The sequence below is a fragment of the Metopolophium dirhodum genome, chromosome 1, assembly GCF_019925205.1.
Source record: "Metopolophium dirhodum isolate CAU chromosome 1, ASM1992520v1, whole genome shotgun sequence".
Lineage (NCBI taxonomy): Eukaryota > Metazoa > Arthropoda > Insecta > Hemiptera > Aphididae > Metopolophium > Metopolophium dirhodum.
In genome coordinates, this window is record NC_083560.1 from 83343596 (window position 1) to 83358479 (window position 14884).

Here is a 14884-nt window from a genome sequence, read left to right on the forward strand (position 1 = left end):
TCATACAAATTACCAATGTACTATCATTACCTTTAAAATGTGTAAAAAATATTTATTTAATGTTAAAGCAAAATCACCTATTTTTACTAGTTTTTAATAGTGGTCCCTATTACACGTGTACAAGTTCGTGTTATTTAAGAACACGTGTAAATAATAAATATGTCATAAATAAAGGTTTATATATTTTTATAAGAATACAATTAAAAATACAAAATTACAGATAAAAAGACCTTTTCGGCGGAGTCTATAAACGTCCGAGTTTTTAGGTATCGAATAATATATAAAATATGTACCTTTATAAAGTTATAAATAATATTTTTACCAACATTTATGTAGTATATAACACATTATATACTATATACTCGTATATTATATTCAAGTGCATTATTGACTACACGCTTATCGAGTTTTCGATAAGATAAAGTTAAATCGGTACCACGTGCCGCGTTCAAATTAAATTAAGGGGCCGCTACACCAAAACCAGAACATGTGCAACGCTCAAGAGATAGCGTTGTGCGCCGTACTGCCGCCGTTGTGGCAGGTCGTAACCACGCCCATTATCGCCGTGCCTGGGCCCACGCGCTGTAGTTTCGGGAGAGGCGCATTATTATTCCACCGACGTTCAAGTTGAAAGATTCGCGTCGTTGCGTATATTTTGTGGAGCTGTTTCCTAAGCGCAAGGCACGCTAGCTCCTTGCTTTGCGCTCAAAATCTACCATTTGATTAATGCGCCTCTTTAATTTAATACGTATGGTACCAATACAAACGGCACAACCTATTTCACATAACATGACACGATTTATATTACTTATCTATTAGTAATTTAAAAGTATTTATATTAGTAATATAGTAAATAATAATGTACGAAACGGTGAAAAGTTATACAAGTACTATTTTTAATTCATTTTGAATTACAAACAATAAATCATTAATTTTACCTGCAATCAACTATCAACGCGTAATTAAATCGAATGTTTATTGGAATTTATATACAACTCAATATAAAAATATTTGACGCCCTCACGATGCCCTATCACAGCACCAATATAATATATAAAAAAAAGAAAATATAATATATATGTATATATATATATATACATAATGTACAACTCAACATAAAAATATTTGACGCCCTCACGATGCCCTATCACAGCACCAATATAATATATAAAAAAAAAGAAAATATAATATATATGTACATATATATATATATATATATATATATATATATATACACAACACCTACCTGTATAATTAATTTTATTATTCTACTCTATTTGCACCATTATTTTTATCAATGTAAATCCTTGTAATTTGCTGTAATTGTTTGTAAATAATTTTATGCGTTAACAATTGTAAAAATGTCAAAACTGTTATTATATTCTCAATGAGTTTGATGATCATGTATGTCAGGAACACTTTGTAATAAAAAAAAAAAACATAAAATATCACATAACATTATTTATTAAACAATTTAAGTTTTTTTTTTCTATCAACTCTTTTTGTGCTTCAATTATATAATCAGGATTTCTAATCAGCATATTTCTAGGATATCTTGGATCAATGAGCTCTGGCAGTAAACAATTATAATAAAACTGACTTAATTTTGGTAACATTTTTTCGTTCCAAAATATTTCATCTTTGAAAATTTTTTCTGTCTTCAATCCTTTTTTTGTCCAGAATGCAATAATACAATATTCTCTTTGGGTTATATATAATTGACCTTGTACTTGTGCATAATATTTGTGGATTTTATTTATTTCTGTAGCCACGCCTTCTTTATCTTTTTTCCAAAATGTAATTTTACCATTTTTAATGCCTTCATCTGGTGTCATATTTTCTGAAGATGATGGGCATTTGATTTCCAAAATTCCATCATTTCCAATCAAACCATCGGGCGTTGCACCTAAATAAAAATATTCTGGATGAATAAATAAGCCACATTCTGTAATTTTAATTTTTAATTCTTTTTCAACTTGACATTTGGCGATTGACTCATGTTGTCGGCCATATTCCATTGCTGGAGTGTTAGTATTTGAATATATGAGAGATTTTATAGTGTTTCCACAACCTGTATGAGGACGAAGTCCAATTATTTGTCCAAAGTTCGAAGCTGTTATTAATTTTCGTCGAGTTTCTATCCAAAGGTTTGAATTGAATTGATTTCGTGTCTCTTTTTCAATGTACTCACGCTTTTCTGCCAATTCTTTTAATAATTTTAAAAATTGTTTCTTTTCTTCAGAATATTCATTTTCATCCATATCTGGTTTTTCGGCACCCTCACCATATGAAGAGTTTATTTTTTGATCATCAAATAATTTTTTTTTAAACCGTTTGTTTTGTCGACGGTGCTCATTCTGACGTTCTTGTTTTTGTAATTTACGTTGTTCATATAATATTGAATGCATTTTTGGGTTTGGACTTATTTTATTAATTACTTTGTACATTGAATATATCGGCCTTCTAGAATTTTTCGCAACGGTTGCTGCATAACATCTGCCAACATACGACCTTTTCAATGCATAATTTACACGTTTACCTCCAATGACTTTGGCAATAATCGAATTATACGATTCAACAATATTACTATCTACATCTTGCATTAAGCTTTTACTATGTCTACCTAACTGCCGTATAATACTATTCATATTTACATAAAAGTCGTTGTCAGTATGCTGTATTTTTTCTAATAAATTTATATCTTCTTTTGGTTTGTCACAAAAATACGAAGCACAGTTTGAATGATTACCAAAAACATGATTTATTGAATTATAAATATCGTTTCGTAAATCATTTATGGAATGGCAATTCGATTTACGATATTGGATGGCTTTTATGATTCCTTTTCGTATTCTTAAAATTCGCGAACTTAATAGTTTTCTATGTACTAATTGTCCTGATTGTTTTTTAGTGGTTAGCTCTCTTAGTTTGTTACATACATTTCGAAGGAGGTGATTACGACATTCTACCTTTTCGACAGTTATATTTTTGTACGGTCTTGCATCAAGTATTTTTTTGTACACACTACTGTCGCCGTCTGCTATAAGTTTATGGTATCTCAATCCATACATTTCTTCACTTTTTCGAAATCCTTCCACTACTATTGAAGTTTCCATACCCGCTGAACTGTCATTCATACTCCAATTTTTCCAACATTCGTGTTTTTTCGGTTCATTTTTATTTTTAGCGCACATGCAGCAAAACTTATTCCGAATCCCCAAAAAAATTACTTTTTTGGTGCGATAACCAATTATAGCTGCCTAAAAAACGAACAAAATGTTTAGTCTAACTGAAAACTTACAGAATCTAAAAGAAAAACTTACCGTTCCAGACAACGAATTGTACATCGTTCTATAGGATCTCTTACACCAACTACCATCGGCCACCACAGCTATAAGAGGTACACCATCTATGTCAACATCACCCGCCTCAATAGCTAAACGTGCTTCTTCTTTAGCTGCAGTGTACATAGTTTGTGTTGCAGCTTCTTCGAACTTTTCACATACAATATCATGTTCTTTATTATATGTATTATTATTCATTGTGGGAATCTCTAATGTTGTCATAATTTCTTTTATTTGTCCATATCCACCACCAGTGTTAACAATTCCAATTACAGCTGCTGTATTGATTTTAATCATATTTGATTTTTCATCTTCGGTTTCAATAACACATTTTTTATTACACATTTGACATTTGAAGTTAAATGATGACATAAATCCATGTCTACGCTCACTTTCAAGTAGCATATCTTTGAAGGAACATGAGAACGGTGTATGATCAATTTCTTGGATTTGTTTTATAAAATGCAGTAAGTTAATTATTCGTCTACCAGTTATTTCAGATGAATGAGATGGTGTTGGTTTTATAGGTGACTCGCTTGTGATTAAAAAGGTATTTTCAAAAATACCACTGTCATCAGGCATTTCAGATGAGTTATAAACACTATTTTGATCATTATAAGGTTCTTCGGAAAATGCTAATATGTCATTGTTCTCGGAAATAATTGCTGTGTGTTCATTATCAATAATATTTGTTTGCGGTTCAAATGAAGTTTCTTCCGGTACTAAACGTCTTGTATCTTTCCCACTAAACAATATTATTTTAATAAAAATAAAAATTGTATAAGTAGCATTTAATATTAATTATATACGAATAGGTACCTATATCTGTTTTTCCAACGCATTTCAAGATTCGTTGAAGATTTTTGTGGTTTAATACGTTTTTTAGACATAAAGCCTCTTGTCTTTTTGCAATGCTTATTATTAACCATATCCTAATAATAAATAAATAATCATAGAGAAATCATAAAAAAAGGAATTTATTTTTACAGTACTTTATAGTTTTAAAATAATAAAGTGTTAGAGTCGTAGAAACTTGAAACATTTACCAGTTGTTAAGATTGGCATTTTCTTTATATGATATTAATTTCAAAACATTTCACTAATTTTTAATCTATTTATAGACATTTGAAATATTTGATTTTTTAAATGTTGATAAAAAAAATTTACTGAGATAAAATACTTATAAATTGGATACGGTTGGTCTTACTGTAATTTAAAACTTATTGAATAACGTAGGCATAATTTTTTTTTATAAACATTTGAAGTTCAAATATTGTTAAAATTCGTCAAATTTATGAATATTTGATAACTATAAAAATTTATAAAAATGTAATTATCAAAAGCTAAGAATTGAAAATGTAATAATAAAAAAGTTTGAGGGTTACTCAATTAAAACAATTTTAAGAGTGTTTAAAGTTTTAATTTTCATGAAATCAAAATATTCAAGGGTAAAAAAATGATTTTTTATCAAAGGAATTTGAATTTTTGTTATAATTCAAAAAGTACCTAACCATGCAGTATGCAACCACCAACCCGTTCTTATTATAAATTAAATACTTGTAATAAAATAAAATATAAAACAATATTTAAATATAATATATATCCTAGACTGATAGGTATCATTGTATAAAGATTGTATAAAGAAAAACATATGGATAACTTTCTGTTAAATTTTTGAACCTTAGGTATAAAAAGTGGGAAAGTGGATGTCGCTCTGCTGTACATTAGGGCGCCGGGGTGGAACTCGGACTAGAGTAATTTAAATTTGAATGCAATGATAGGTATCATTGTATACGAAAAACAATTCTGAACGAAGATGATTTGTCAGTCTAGGATATATTATTTTTAAATATTGTAATATATTCTATTTTGAAACAAGTATTTTATTTTTCAATTAGGACGCATTTGCATACGGTATGGTTAATCAATATTTCCAAAATCATTGCATGCATGTAGTTATCATAATACCTTATATTATTATAGATATACCTACCTGGTATACCACAGCTTGATTGCAGATATCTGATACATATTATCTACAATCGTGGTACAAAATATCTACAAATATCTACAAATTCGTGACAATTTAAACACTCGTAAAATTTTTTTAATTGAATAATCATCAATTTTTTTTATAATCATTCTAAGCTCAACTTATGGACAACCTAGTATTAAATTTTAAATTCTTAACTTTTAATAAAAAATTGTTTATACATTTTTAACTATAGAATAATTAGCAAATATTCATAATTTTGACTATTTTCGTCAATATTAGCACTTATAAACGCTTATAAAATAAAATTGTGCCAATGTATTTTTATAATTTTTGAATGGGAGTTAGAACAACTTATGTGGACCCTACTATTAAATTTTCAAGTATTTTGTCCCAGCTAAATTATTTTTACCAACATTTATACAAAAAAAAAATCAAAAAAAATCGATTATTTCAAATGCCTATAAATAGATTAAAAATTAGTGAAATATTTTGAAAATAAAACTATATAAAGAAAATGTAAATTTAAACAACTGGTAAAATTTTCAAGTTTCTACGACTTATACTTTTTGAATAATAACAAATATCAAAAATCGTTTGAGGCTAAACCGTTATTTAACGCGATTTTGTAAAAATTTAAATTTCAAACACTTCTAAAAATTTTTTGTCTTAGTCCGGTAGAGTTTTTTTTACAGATATTTAAAGAAAAACTTATGGAGAACCTTTTACCAAATTTTAGTTATAAAAGAAAAAAATTTTACGATTTTTCAACCACAAAATTACTTGCAAATTTTCTTAATTTTGACACATTTCGTATAAATTTGAACTTTAAGCACGTATAAAAAAAAATTGTGACTAACGATTTTAGATTTTCTATTATCACTATGAGAACAACTTATAAGAAATCTTGTATTAAATTTTCAAAATTATCTAGCCAACCAACATTTTTTTATCGTTATTTAAAAAAAAAATACTTAGAAAAATTTAAAATTTCAATTGTCTATATATAGCTCAAAAAAAGTCAAAACCCTTTGATTTAATTGAATTTAACCCTGTATAGACAACGCTAATATAAACATTTGTTGAAAATTTCAAGTACTTACAGTAATTATTTTTTGAGTTACAGTAAAATTAAATTTTAATTTTTGTCAAAAATTGGTTTTGCGTAAAAATTACAGTTTTTCCGTTATTTTTTTAGCGTTTTTCTTGACACTTTTGGTAACTATTGGAAATTTTTTATTTTAGACCTGTATAATGCACCAAGGATATCCAATTTTCTACCAAAAACCATGCCTGACTTTAAAAATCCAATCATTATTTCGAGTACTTTCTGTATGCAGGCCACAGACACAAAAAAAAACACACATTGTAAAATCAATACATTCATAATTTCGTTCAAAATCTAAAATAAGGAAAAACGCGAATTTTTATGCAACACCAGTTTTCTAAGCTATCAATTTACTTTTTTTGGTCTAACTAAAAAAAAATACCACACGTAAACACCATACAATTTTTATAAGATCAAATATTTGAAATTTGAAATTAAAACGACTGTAAAAATAATTATTGTTCTTATATATTTTAGAGATTTTTCGATTAGGTACAGTATAAACTTTTTATGAGAATCCTTGATTTAAATTCTCAATTCTCGTAAGTTAACTATATTTCTCATCGGACGATTTTTTTATTATTCGAATAAAAATATCAAATAGTTGTAGTTATACATTTTTCCCGTAGCACATGGTATATTCAAAAATCAAATACAAAGAGTGGTCGACCGGGAATTATCCTGATTTCTAGGGCCACTTGTATGTCTGTATACAATTTAAATTTAACATTTAATTTTAAGAATATATAATTATATAATACTATAATGGTATACTTACTTTTTCTAGTAGGTAACTTACAAATTATTTTTGTAAATACAAATAACTTAAGTACCTACTTAGAGTACAGTAGTTCAAAAAAATAACACGGAACACTAGTTATTCGTAGGCATACAGTACGACATAAAAGTAGATAGTAGGTACTTCTAAATAACTGTGCAATGTTTCAAATACGTTGACTAGTTTGATATTATTTTTTTCGTAGTATTGCAATAATTGCATGTATCATTAAAATATAATAATAAACCAAATTATGTTTATATTAGATTTTAAAAATAACCGAGTACGATAGACCAACACAGATAAGGATATTCTACTAATTCTAGACGCGTGACGCGGGTATAATATTAGTTTGGCTCTCGGTGTGTAGAGTGAGGGATTCGAGTAATCGAGTTCAGTCACTGTCGGAATTGACATTCAACTTCATAAGTAGGCAGCAGCACTTGTCGGAGGAATATTTTTCAATTTAGTGTAAAAAGATATTATTGTATTTCCATAATTACGCTACTTAGAGACATTTTATGCTTAAAATATATCTGAACAAAATTAAAGATTAGAAGTTAAACTGTGATTTGGCCGGATGATTTTTTAAAAGAACAATTCCACTTCATTTCTCAGCAGAGTGAAATAAATAAAATAATAAAACTTAATTAATATGTTATTAATTAAGATTTTAATATTTTAGAAAATCATCCGGTAGAAGCATAATAGACTCATCAAGAATTCCATATCTTTTTTCAAAATTAGAATCGGACTTCGTTAACACCTTTAAAACAAGGAAATGCAAAGCACCTATAACGCATATAAAAATAATAGTGTTGCGGCCCCTTAAATTGTATTGCTTTTTCGGATTATACAAATTTATTCTACTTGTTGTTCGTTTGCACGATCCACGGATACATGTCTGTTATATTGTACATTGGTAAAATACTAAAATGTCAATGCGTGGAAAAAGTTGGGTTTGGCAGTATGCTAAACGTATTGAAAATAAAGCGTACTGCAATTTATGCGACGAAGATGATAACAACGAGTTTTCTTATCCCGGAGGTACCACTGGCTCATTGGGAAGACATTTAACTACTATTCACGGCTTAATGGTTAATGCTGTGATTAATAAAGAACAGTAAGTAATATACATAATATACTATAATTGGTTTAAAATGTTTAAATTTAAAGCAGATTATACATAACTTTGGTAGTAACGTTTCAATTTTGTATACTCAAATCTTTTCTGTTATTAATAATTGTGTCCCTACATACGAAAAACTTAAATTTAACTTAATACATTTCATTCACTTAGAATCTAAAATATAAAAAATCAGTGCAAAACTTTTCTTAGTAGTAAATAAAAGTATAATGTATAATAAATAAATTAAATAAACTATAAACCGAATTTTTTTTAAATATTTATTATTAGACCAAGGACACACGATGAACAGCAACCGGAAAACGACAGTGACGAAGTTATGGATATTGATGAGACAAATAAAGAAATAAACCTTGACAAAAATGGAAGATCAAGAAAGAGAAAGAGACGAACAAATATACATTATCAAAACACAAACAATGGCAATAATGCACGTTCTTGTTCGAAAGACAGGTGTGAATTAATTAACAAAGCATTAGCTAAAATGATAGCTGTAAATCAGTTGCCATTGTCATTTGGCTCAAGTAATGGTTTTCATGATTTCATGTCTGTAGTAGAACCAAACTACAAGCCATGCAAAGAAGAAGCAATTAAAACTAGATTAAAAATATTATCTTCAAATATTGAAGAACTTATTAAAAACGACTTGCAAGATGCTTCTAGTATATGTTGCACAACCGACTGTTGGACCTCGATTTCACAGGAATCGTATATTACAGTGACCGCTCACGTAATTGATTCTAAGTGGTGTGCTAAATCATATACATTGACTACACACGAAATGGATAAGCGTCATACTGCAGAAAATTTATCAGAACAACTTATAAATACTTTTGGCAAATGGGATATTACTAACAAAATATTAGCAATAGTAACTGATAATGCGAAAAATATAACTAATGCCATTCCTTTGATAAGTCCCGAAATTTATAGTGTTAAATGTGCAGCACATACTCTACAACTTGCCGTTAATTGTGTCATAAAAAATGAAAATATAGTTAATATAATAAAACAATGCAATAAAATTGTAGGGCACTTTAAACATTCAACATTAGCTAAAACATCACTTGAAGAAAAACAAGAATTACTTGGATTAACAAAAACAACTTTACTTCAGAGTTGTAAGACAAGGTGGAATTCTATATACCTTATGATGGAACGTCTCGTTTTGAATAGATGTGCAATATTCAATGTTTTAGCAGATCGAACTATAACATCTCAATCTATGGCTCAAAAACTCGAAATCAAAGAACATGAATGGTTATTTATCGAGTCGCTTATACAATTTCTTAAACCGATATATGTCACTACAAACATTTTTTGTACGGAAAATAATTCGTCAATATCAATGATTAGACCATTATTAAAACAAATTATTGAAAAACATTTAATGCAATGTCATGAAAATGAAGATACCATTGTACAAACATTGAAACAAACATTAGCTTCAGAAATTAAACGCCGCTTTTCGCTTGAATGGGATTCAACTGACTCTGTATTATTAGAACAAATTGCTTCATTCTTGGATCCTAGATTTAAAGACTTAGACCACGAAGTATTATCTAATCATGAGGCAATCCGCTCTAAAATAAAACAAATAATCAACCAAAATAATTATCTCGAGCCCAATGAAATAACTACAGCTTCTCAAGAACAACAAAATAAACATAGAAGTGATCTTGAATATATATTTGGAATAAACAATGAAGAAAATGATCTATCAAAAGAATTTCAAAACTATTTAGCAGAACCGCAGTTGAGATTTACATTAGATCCCTTAGAGTGGTGGAAAACACGATATTCAAAATATCCGACAATAGGTAAACTTGCTAAAAAGTATATGGCAATTACTGCAACATCAGTGAGTGCTGAACGTTGTTTTTCAACTGCTGGTAATATAGTCACCCGAAAAAGAGCTTCCTTATCACCAGAAAATGTAAATTTACTTGTATTTTTGCATCAGAATAAACAGCTGATGATTTAAAATTAAAACTATCTATTAAAGTATGATATATTAAAATTATTTATTTATTATTATTTAATATTAACTGGATTATAATTAAATTTTTTTTTGGTACTTAATAGGTACTTTTTGTTGTTTTCCTGTATTCATTTTTTGTTAAATTATTATTATTAGTATTAATATTGTTTCAAATGTTATTATTATTGTTAGTACTGAATAAATAGTTATAAATACTAATAAATTATGAAGCGTAATATTTTTAAATAAATATAATTTTTATTCATGGAATATTAATTAAACTAGTGGTAACGATTTTAGACGTGTTTTTAAAATACACGAATCAATTATACGTGAATTTAAAATACACGAACTTCGTGTACACGTGTATTTTAAAAACACGTCTAAAATCGTTACCACTAGTTTTTAACATGTTATATTGAAGTATTGATTATGTCTAAAAGTTTAATATAGCTTACTGTGTTTTATGTGACACATAAATTGACTATGAATATGGACATTAATAATCATTAACTCGAGTTGTATAGTTTATGGTAGGTACTATAATTGTACTAATGCACTATTACAAAATATGTATAATATGAGGTCAATCTATGTATTATCAGGAAAAAAATGTAGATAATATATAATTATTTAAATGTGAATGCCCTGTCCAAATTATTTGGGATCATAATAATTTTTAAAAAATATTTAAAAACTTCATGCACCGATACCAGCCAAAAAACGGAAAATTAATTTTATTTATATATATTTTCTTAATTATTTAATTTTGGATAAATATAAATTTTAAATTAGGTAGAAAAGTAGTAAAGTACCTAATTACAAAGCAGGTTTGCAATTTTTGGATACAACGACATTTAAGAAATGTGTGTGGACGTGTGGTTTTGTTCTGTATTTTAAATTTATATCTATAATAGTGTACAGTATTTTTTATAAATTTAGATTGATTACGATATCCTAGTTAAATTTGTGCAGTGCGGAGTCTAGGCCCTAGGGACTAGGACCATCTAGTGACTGGGACACTTGCACCTCATCATTACAATGAAAATTAAAAGTGGTCATCATAATGTGACCTGATAAATAAGTACCTAACAAAAAAGTGTATATTCTTTCAAAAATGTAATTAAGCTAGGTACCTATAGTAGGTTTCATTATGTATAACATATAAATAAATAACAAATAAAAAGAAAAAAAGTAATATAGTCATTGATTTTGTATACCTATGCATCAGATTTGATTAAATAGGCAGCGAATTTAAGGGTGATGTGGGTACCTAGGTGGTAAGTATACAAACGAAAAAAACTATATTATTGACACTGTCCATGTTATAAGTTATTATTCAATGAAGTTGCAAGGGGAGTAAACTGTAAAGGCATTATTAATTATTTTGAATTTTAAAAATGCCAACAGTAATAAATGGATCTAGATGTGTCAAACAAGCAGGGATCTATAAATGTCAGTGAACTTAAATAACCCGGACCTGGTATCAATTCTTATCAGAATGGTTACCGGGATCTCGATGACGCGGGATCTGTTTGTCAGCATACCAGAAAAAACAACACGCACTTTATTGGGAAGACAGATTAACTAGGAGCGCTGTCGACGTCTATCGTACTGATGGTTAGGCGGGTTCCCCCCTACATGGAGTCGGGATTCGAGTCGGGAGATAAATAAAATAAATTATTTATTGACTTTGATAAAATAAGTTTTAATTTTTTAATTTCTGTTACCCAATCCATAATTTAGGAGTTGATGCATTGTTGAAGATTCTAGTTTTTGACTTTTGTTACTTTATGTTATTAAAAACTTTCAACTTTGTGAAAAAATTTGTGTAAGTACCTCATTAAATAGAGTAGGTTTATTTTTTTCTTGTAATTTAAAAATATAACTTCGCATATCATAATCAAAATTTCTTCTGTAATTAATTTTATTGATGACAAAATGATTTTCTCGAAGGAAAATGGTATGCTTTAATTATTTGTCTGATGTTGGAATTTTAAGTGGCCAAGTTCATGCTAGCCTGTATGATGTTAAGGTAGGTATTCTATATGAACATAATATGTTTAATTTTGATCTATTATATATTATAAATATTTACTCTTATTCATAAAAAGTTTATAATAAACAGATATTCTTCAAAGGTAGTGATACTGATTATGCTACTTTTACTTGTCCGACTGGTCGTATTAAGTGTCATCATATAGTATCTCTGCTTCTTCATGGACACAAGAATATATCTGTTACAGACGTTTCGTGTAGTTGGTCGCAAAAAGTAGTGAAGATATTCAGGCTATTGATGAAATGTATCCAAATGATTTTAAAGCTATAAAAGATACTTCAGGTGTAGATTTTGCGGGTATATGCTATAACAAGTTGGTCACTATGGACAAAAATGTTGGGTTTACTTGATTACTAAGCCCAGAACCCAAATCTTATGATTTTAGTGATATTTTGAAGTTTGACCATTTCATACATTCTGAAGAATTTTGAGTATCACATAATTATAAATTTATGTTAGATGTGTTTAAAGTAAGTTTTGACGATATAAAAAGAATAGCATCAGAAACTGTTGGTCAGTCTGAAAATATCAAGTGGTGCCTTTATCGAAAGTTTAGATTAACATCAAGTAATTTTCATAAAATCCTTTAGTCCATAAAGAGAAATCGATATCCTATTTCACTATTTAAAACCTTGTTGAGTACTTATTGTGTTGAGGGGGTGAAATCAATCGAATGAGGTAAGACACATGAAATAAATGCAGTACAAGATTTTGAAAAAATATATAATATGCAAGTAATAAAAACTGGAGTTTAGTTACACGAGTCTGGGTTGTTAGCATCCAGTCCAGATGGTCTAACCTTTGATGATAACTCATTGAGTTGTGTTGAAGTCAAATGTCCTTATAAATATAGACATGAAGATTTATAAGACTGCCTGTCAAAAACTAATGATTATATAATTAATTTTGATGTTGCTAGTAATAATTGAATTTTGAATCCTATAGTATTATGATCAAATTCAAGCACAAATGTATATGATAAAAACAACATCTGCTACACTTATTGTTTGGCTACCTAAATCTTTGGTGGCCTTAAAAGTTTTTAATGATGATGCCTGGTCAACAAATATAGACTTGTTATTAAACTTTTATTATAATCAATTTATTCCTTTTATTTTATCAAATAATTCAACATTATAATATAGTTTTTATTTTTTAACAATATGTATAAAACTTACATTATATTTTTTTTTTTTGACAAATACATATTTGTTTTTTATTTAGTTTATCATTTCTGATTAATATTAAATAAATGTTCAACTTCTTTTAATATAGGATTTTGGAAATTTACCAAAGCAGCACAAAGTTGGAATACAAAAGAAGACCTGGTATACAATGTGTTTGGAATGTGAGCCAACATTTTGAAATTGTTTATTCTTACCATAACTCTTTCTACATGTATTCGGGCCCTAGCTATGTATTTTGTACGGGTAACTTCACTTGGCACTGGACATCAATAAACCAACAACTGTCACAAAAATTATTTTACGATATTAATTTAAAATCAAATATTCTAATAATAATCTTTTATTTAAGCACAAAAAGTAGAAATTGTAAAATAATATAAATAAATTAATAATAATAATAATAAATAACATTTTTTGCACTGAGCCGGGTTCGAACTGGTGACAGCGCGCGTTGTAGCCAACTGTGTGGCCTTTGCACCACACTGTCAGCGACTAGTTTGGGCTACACTTACTGAAAAGTGCCGCCGCCGTCTGAATAATGGGCCGCTCCCAGAGCTCCTATATAGTCCTATCCTCTCCCTTTATTAGATCCCTGGCGAGCTGCGTCGTTGGTTCTCACAGTCCGTGGGGCCTTCCATAATTAGATGGTTGACTATTTCGTAGTGCGAACACTGACCTATGACTCAGGGTTGCAGATGTGCCTTTGATCGATGCGGGGTACTGTTATACGAGTGAGTATACTCACGGCCGTCTTGTCACAGTGCCAAGATCTAATTCATAGAATCTACTATACGTTGAAGAGTGAGGCGGATGCTGAGGCTATTGCTAACAATTATAATGTTGCTCTCCCAGGGTCTCGTGCACAACGCTGACATCATCTCGACTATCTATGTGTTACTATAGAATATTAGATATTTGTATATTATAACTATATGCAGGGGCGGAGTAGAGGGGTCCCGTACGTAACAAACATAACAATTAAACAACCTCAACAAAAACACAAAATATCTCTTCTCTTATATTTTAAAACAGGAACAGTCTCCAATTTCTTCCGACAGGGGCGACACAGCAAATAAGGAATGCCAATGAAAAATACGCCGCAGCCGCGTTATCATCTATTTCGACGATTTTTGAAATTTTCAAAAATTTACCTTTTTTACACCATTTCGACCGTTTTCGAGCATTTTTCACCCCCTTTTATATTTGATTTGCGTAGCTCGCGATCTTTCGAAGCCGCCGGTGTGCGGTTTATATTCGTGCGCCGCCCGTAACCGTCGCAATGTCGAT

At 29.1% G+C, this 14884-nt stretch overlaps 1 protein-coding gene across 1 annotated transcript; it reads right to left on the reverse strand.

Annotated features, from left to right (window-relative positions):
* Positions 1–1092: 1092 nt before the first annotated feature.
* Positions 1093–8125, reverse strand: LOC132942395 (uncharacterized). Its single transcript, XM_061010722.1, has 3 exons — positions 8094–8125; positions 3324–4089; positions 1093–3260 (listed from the first exon to the last, which is right to left on the reverse strand). The coding sequence occupies exons 1-3, from the start codon at positions 8123–8125 to the stop codon at positions 1449–1451; spliced, it is 2610 nt and encodes an 869-aa protein (XP_060866705.1). The 3' UTR covers positions 1093–1448.
* Positions 8126–14884: the final 6759 nt, after the last annotated feature.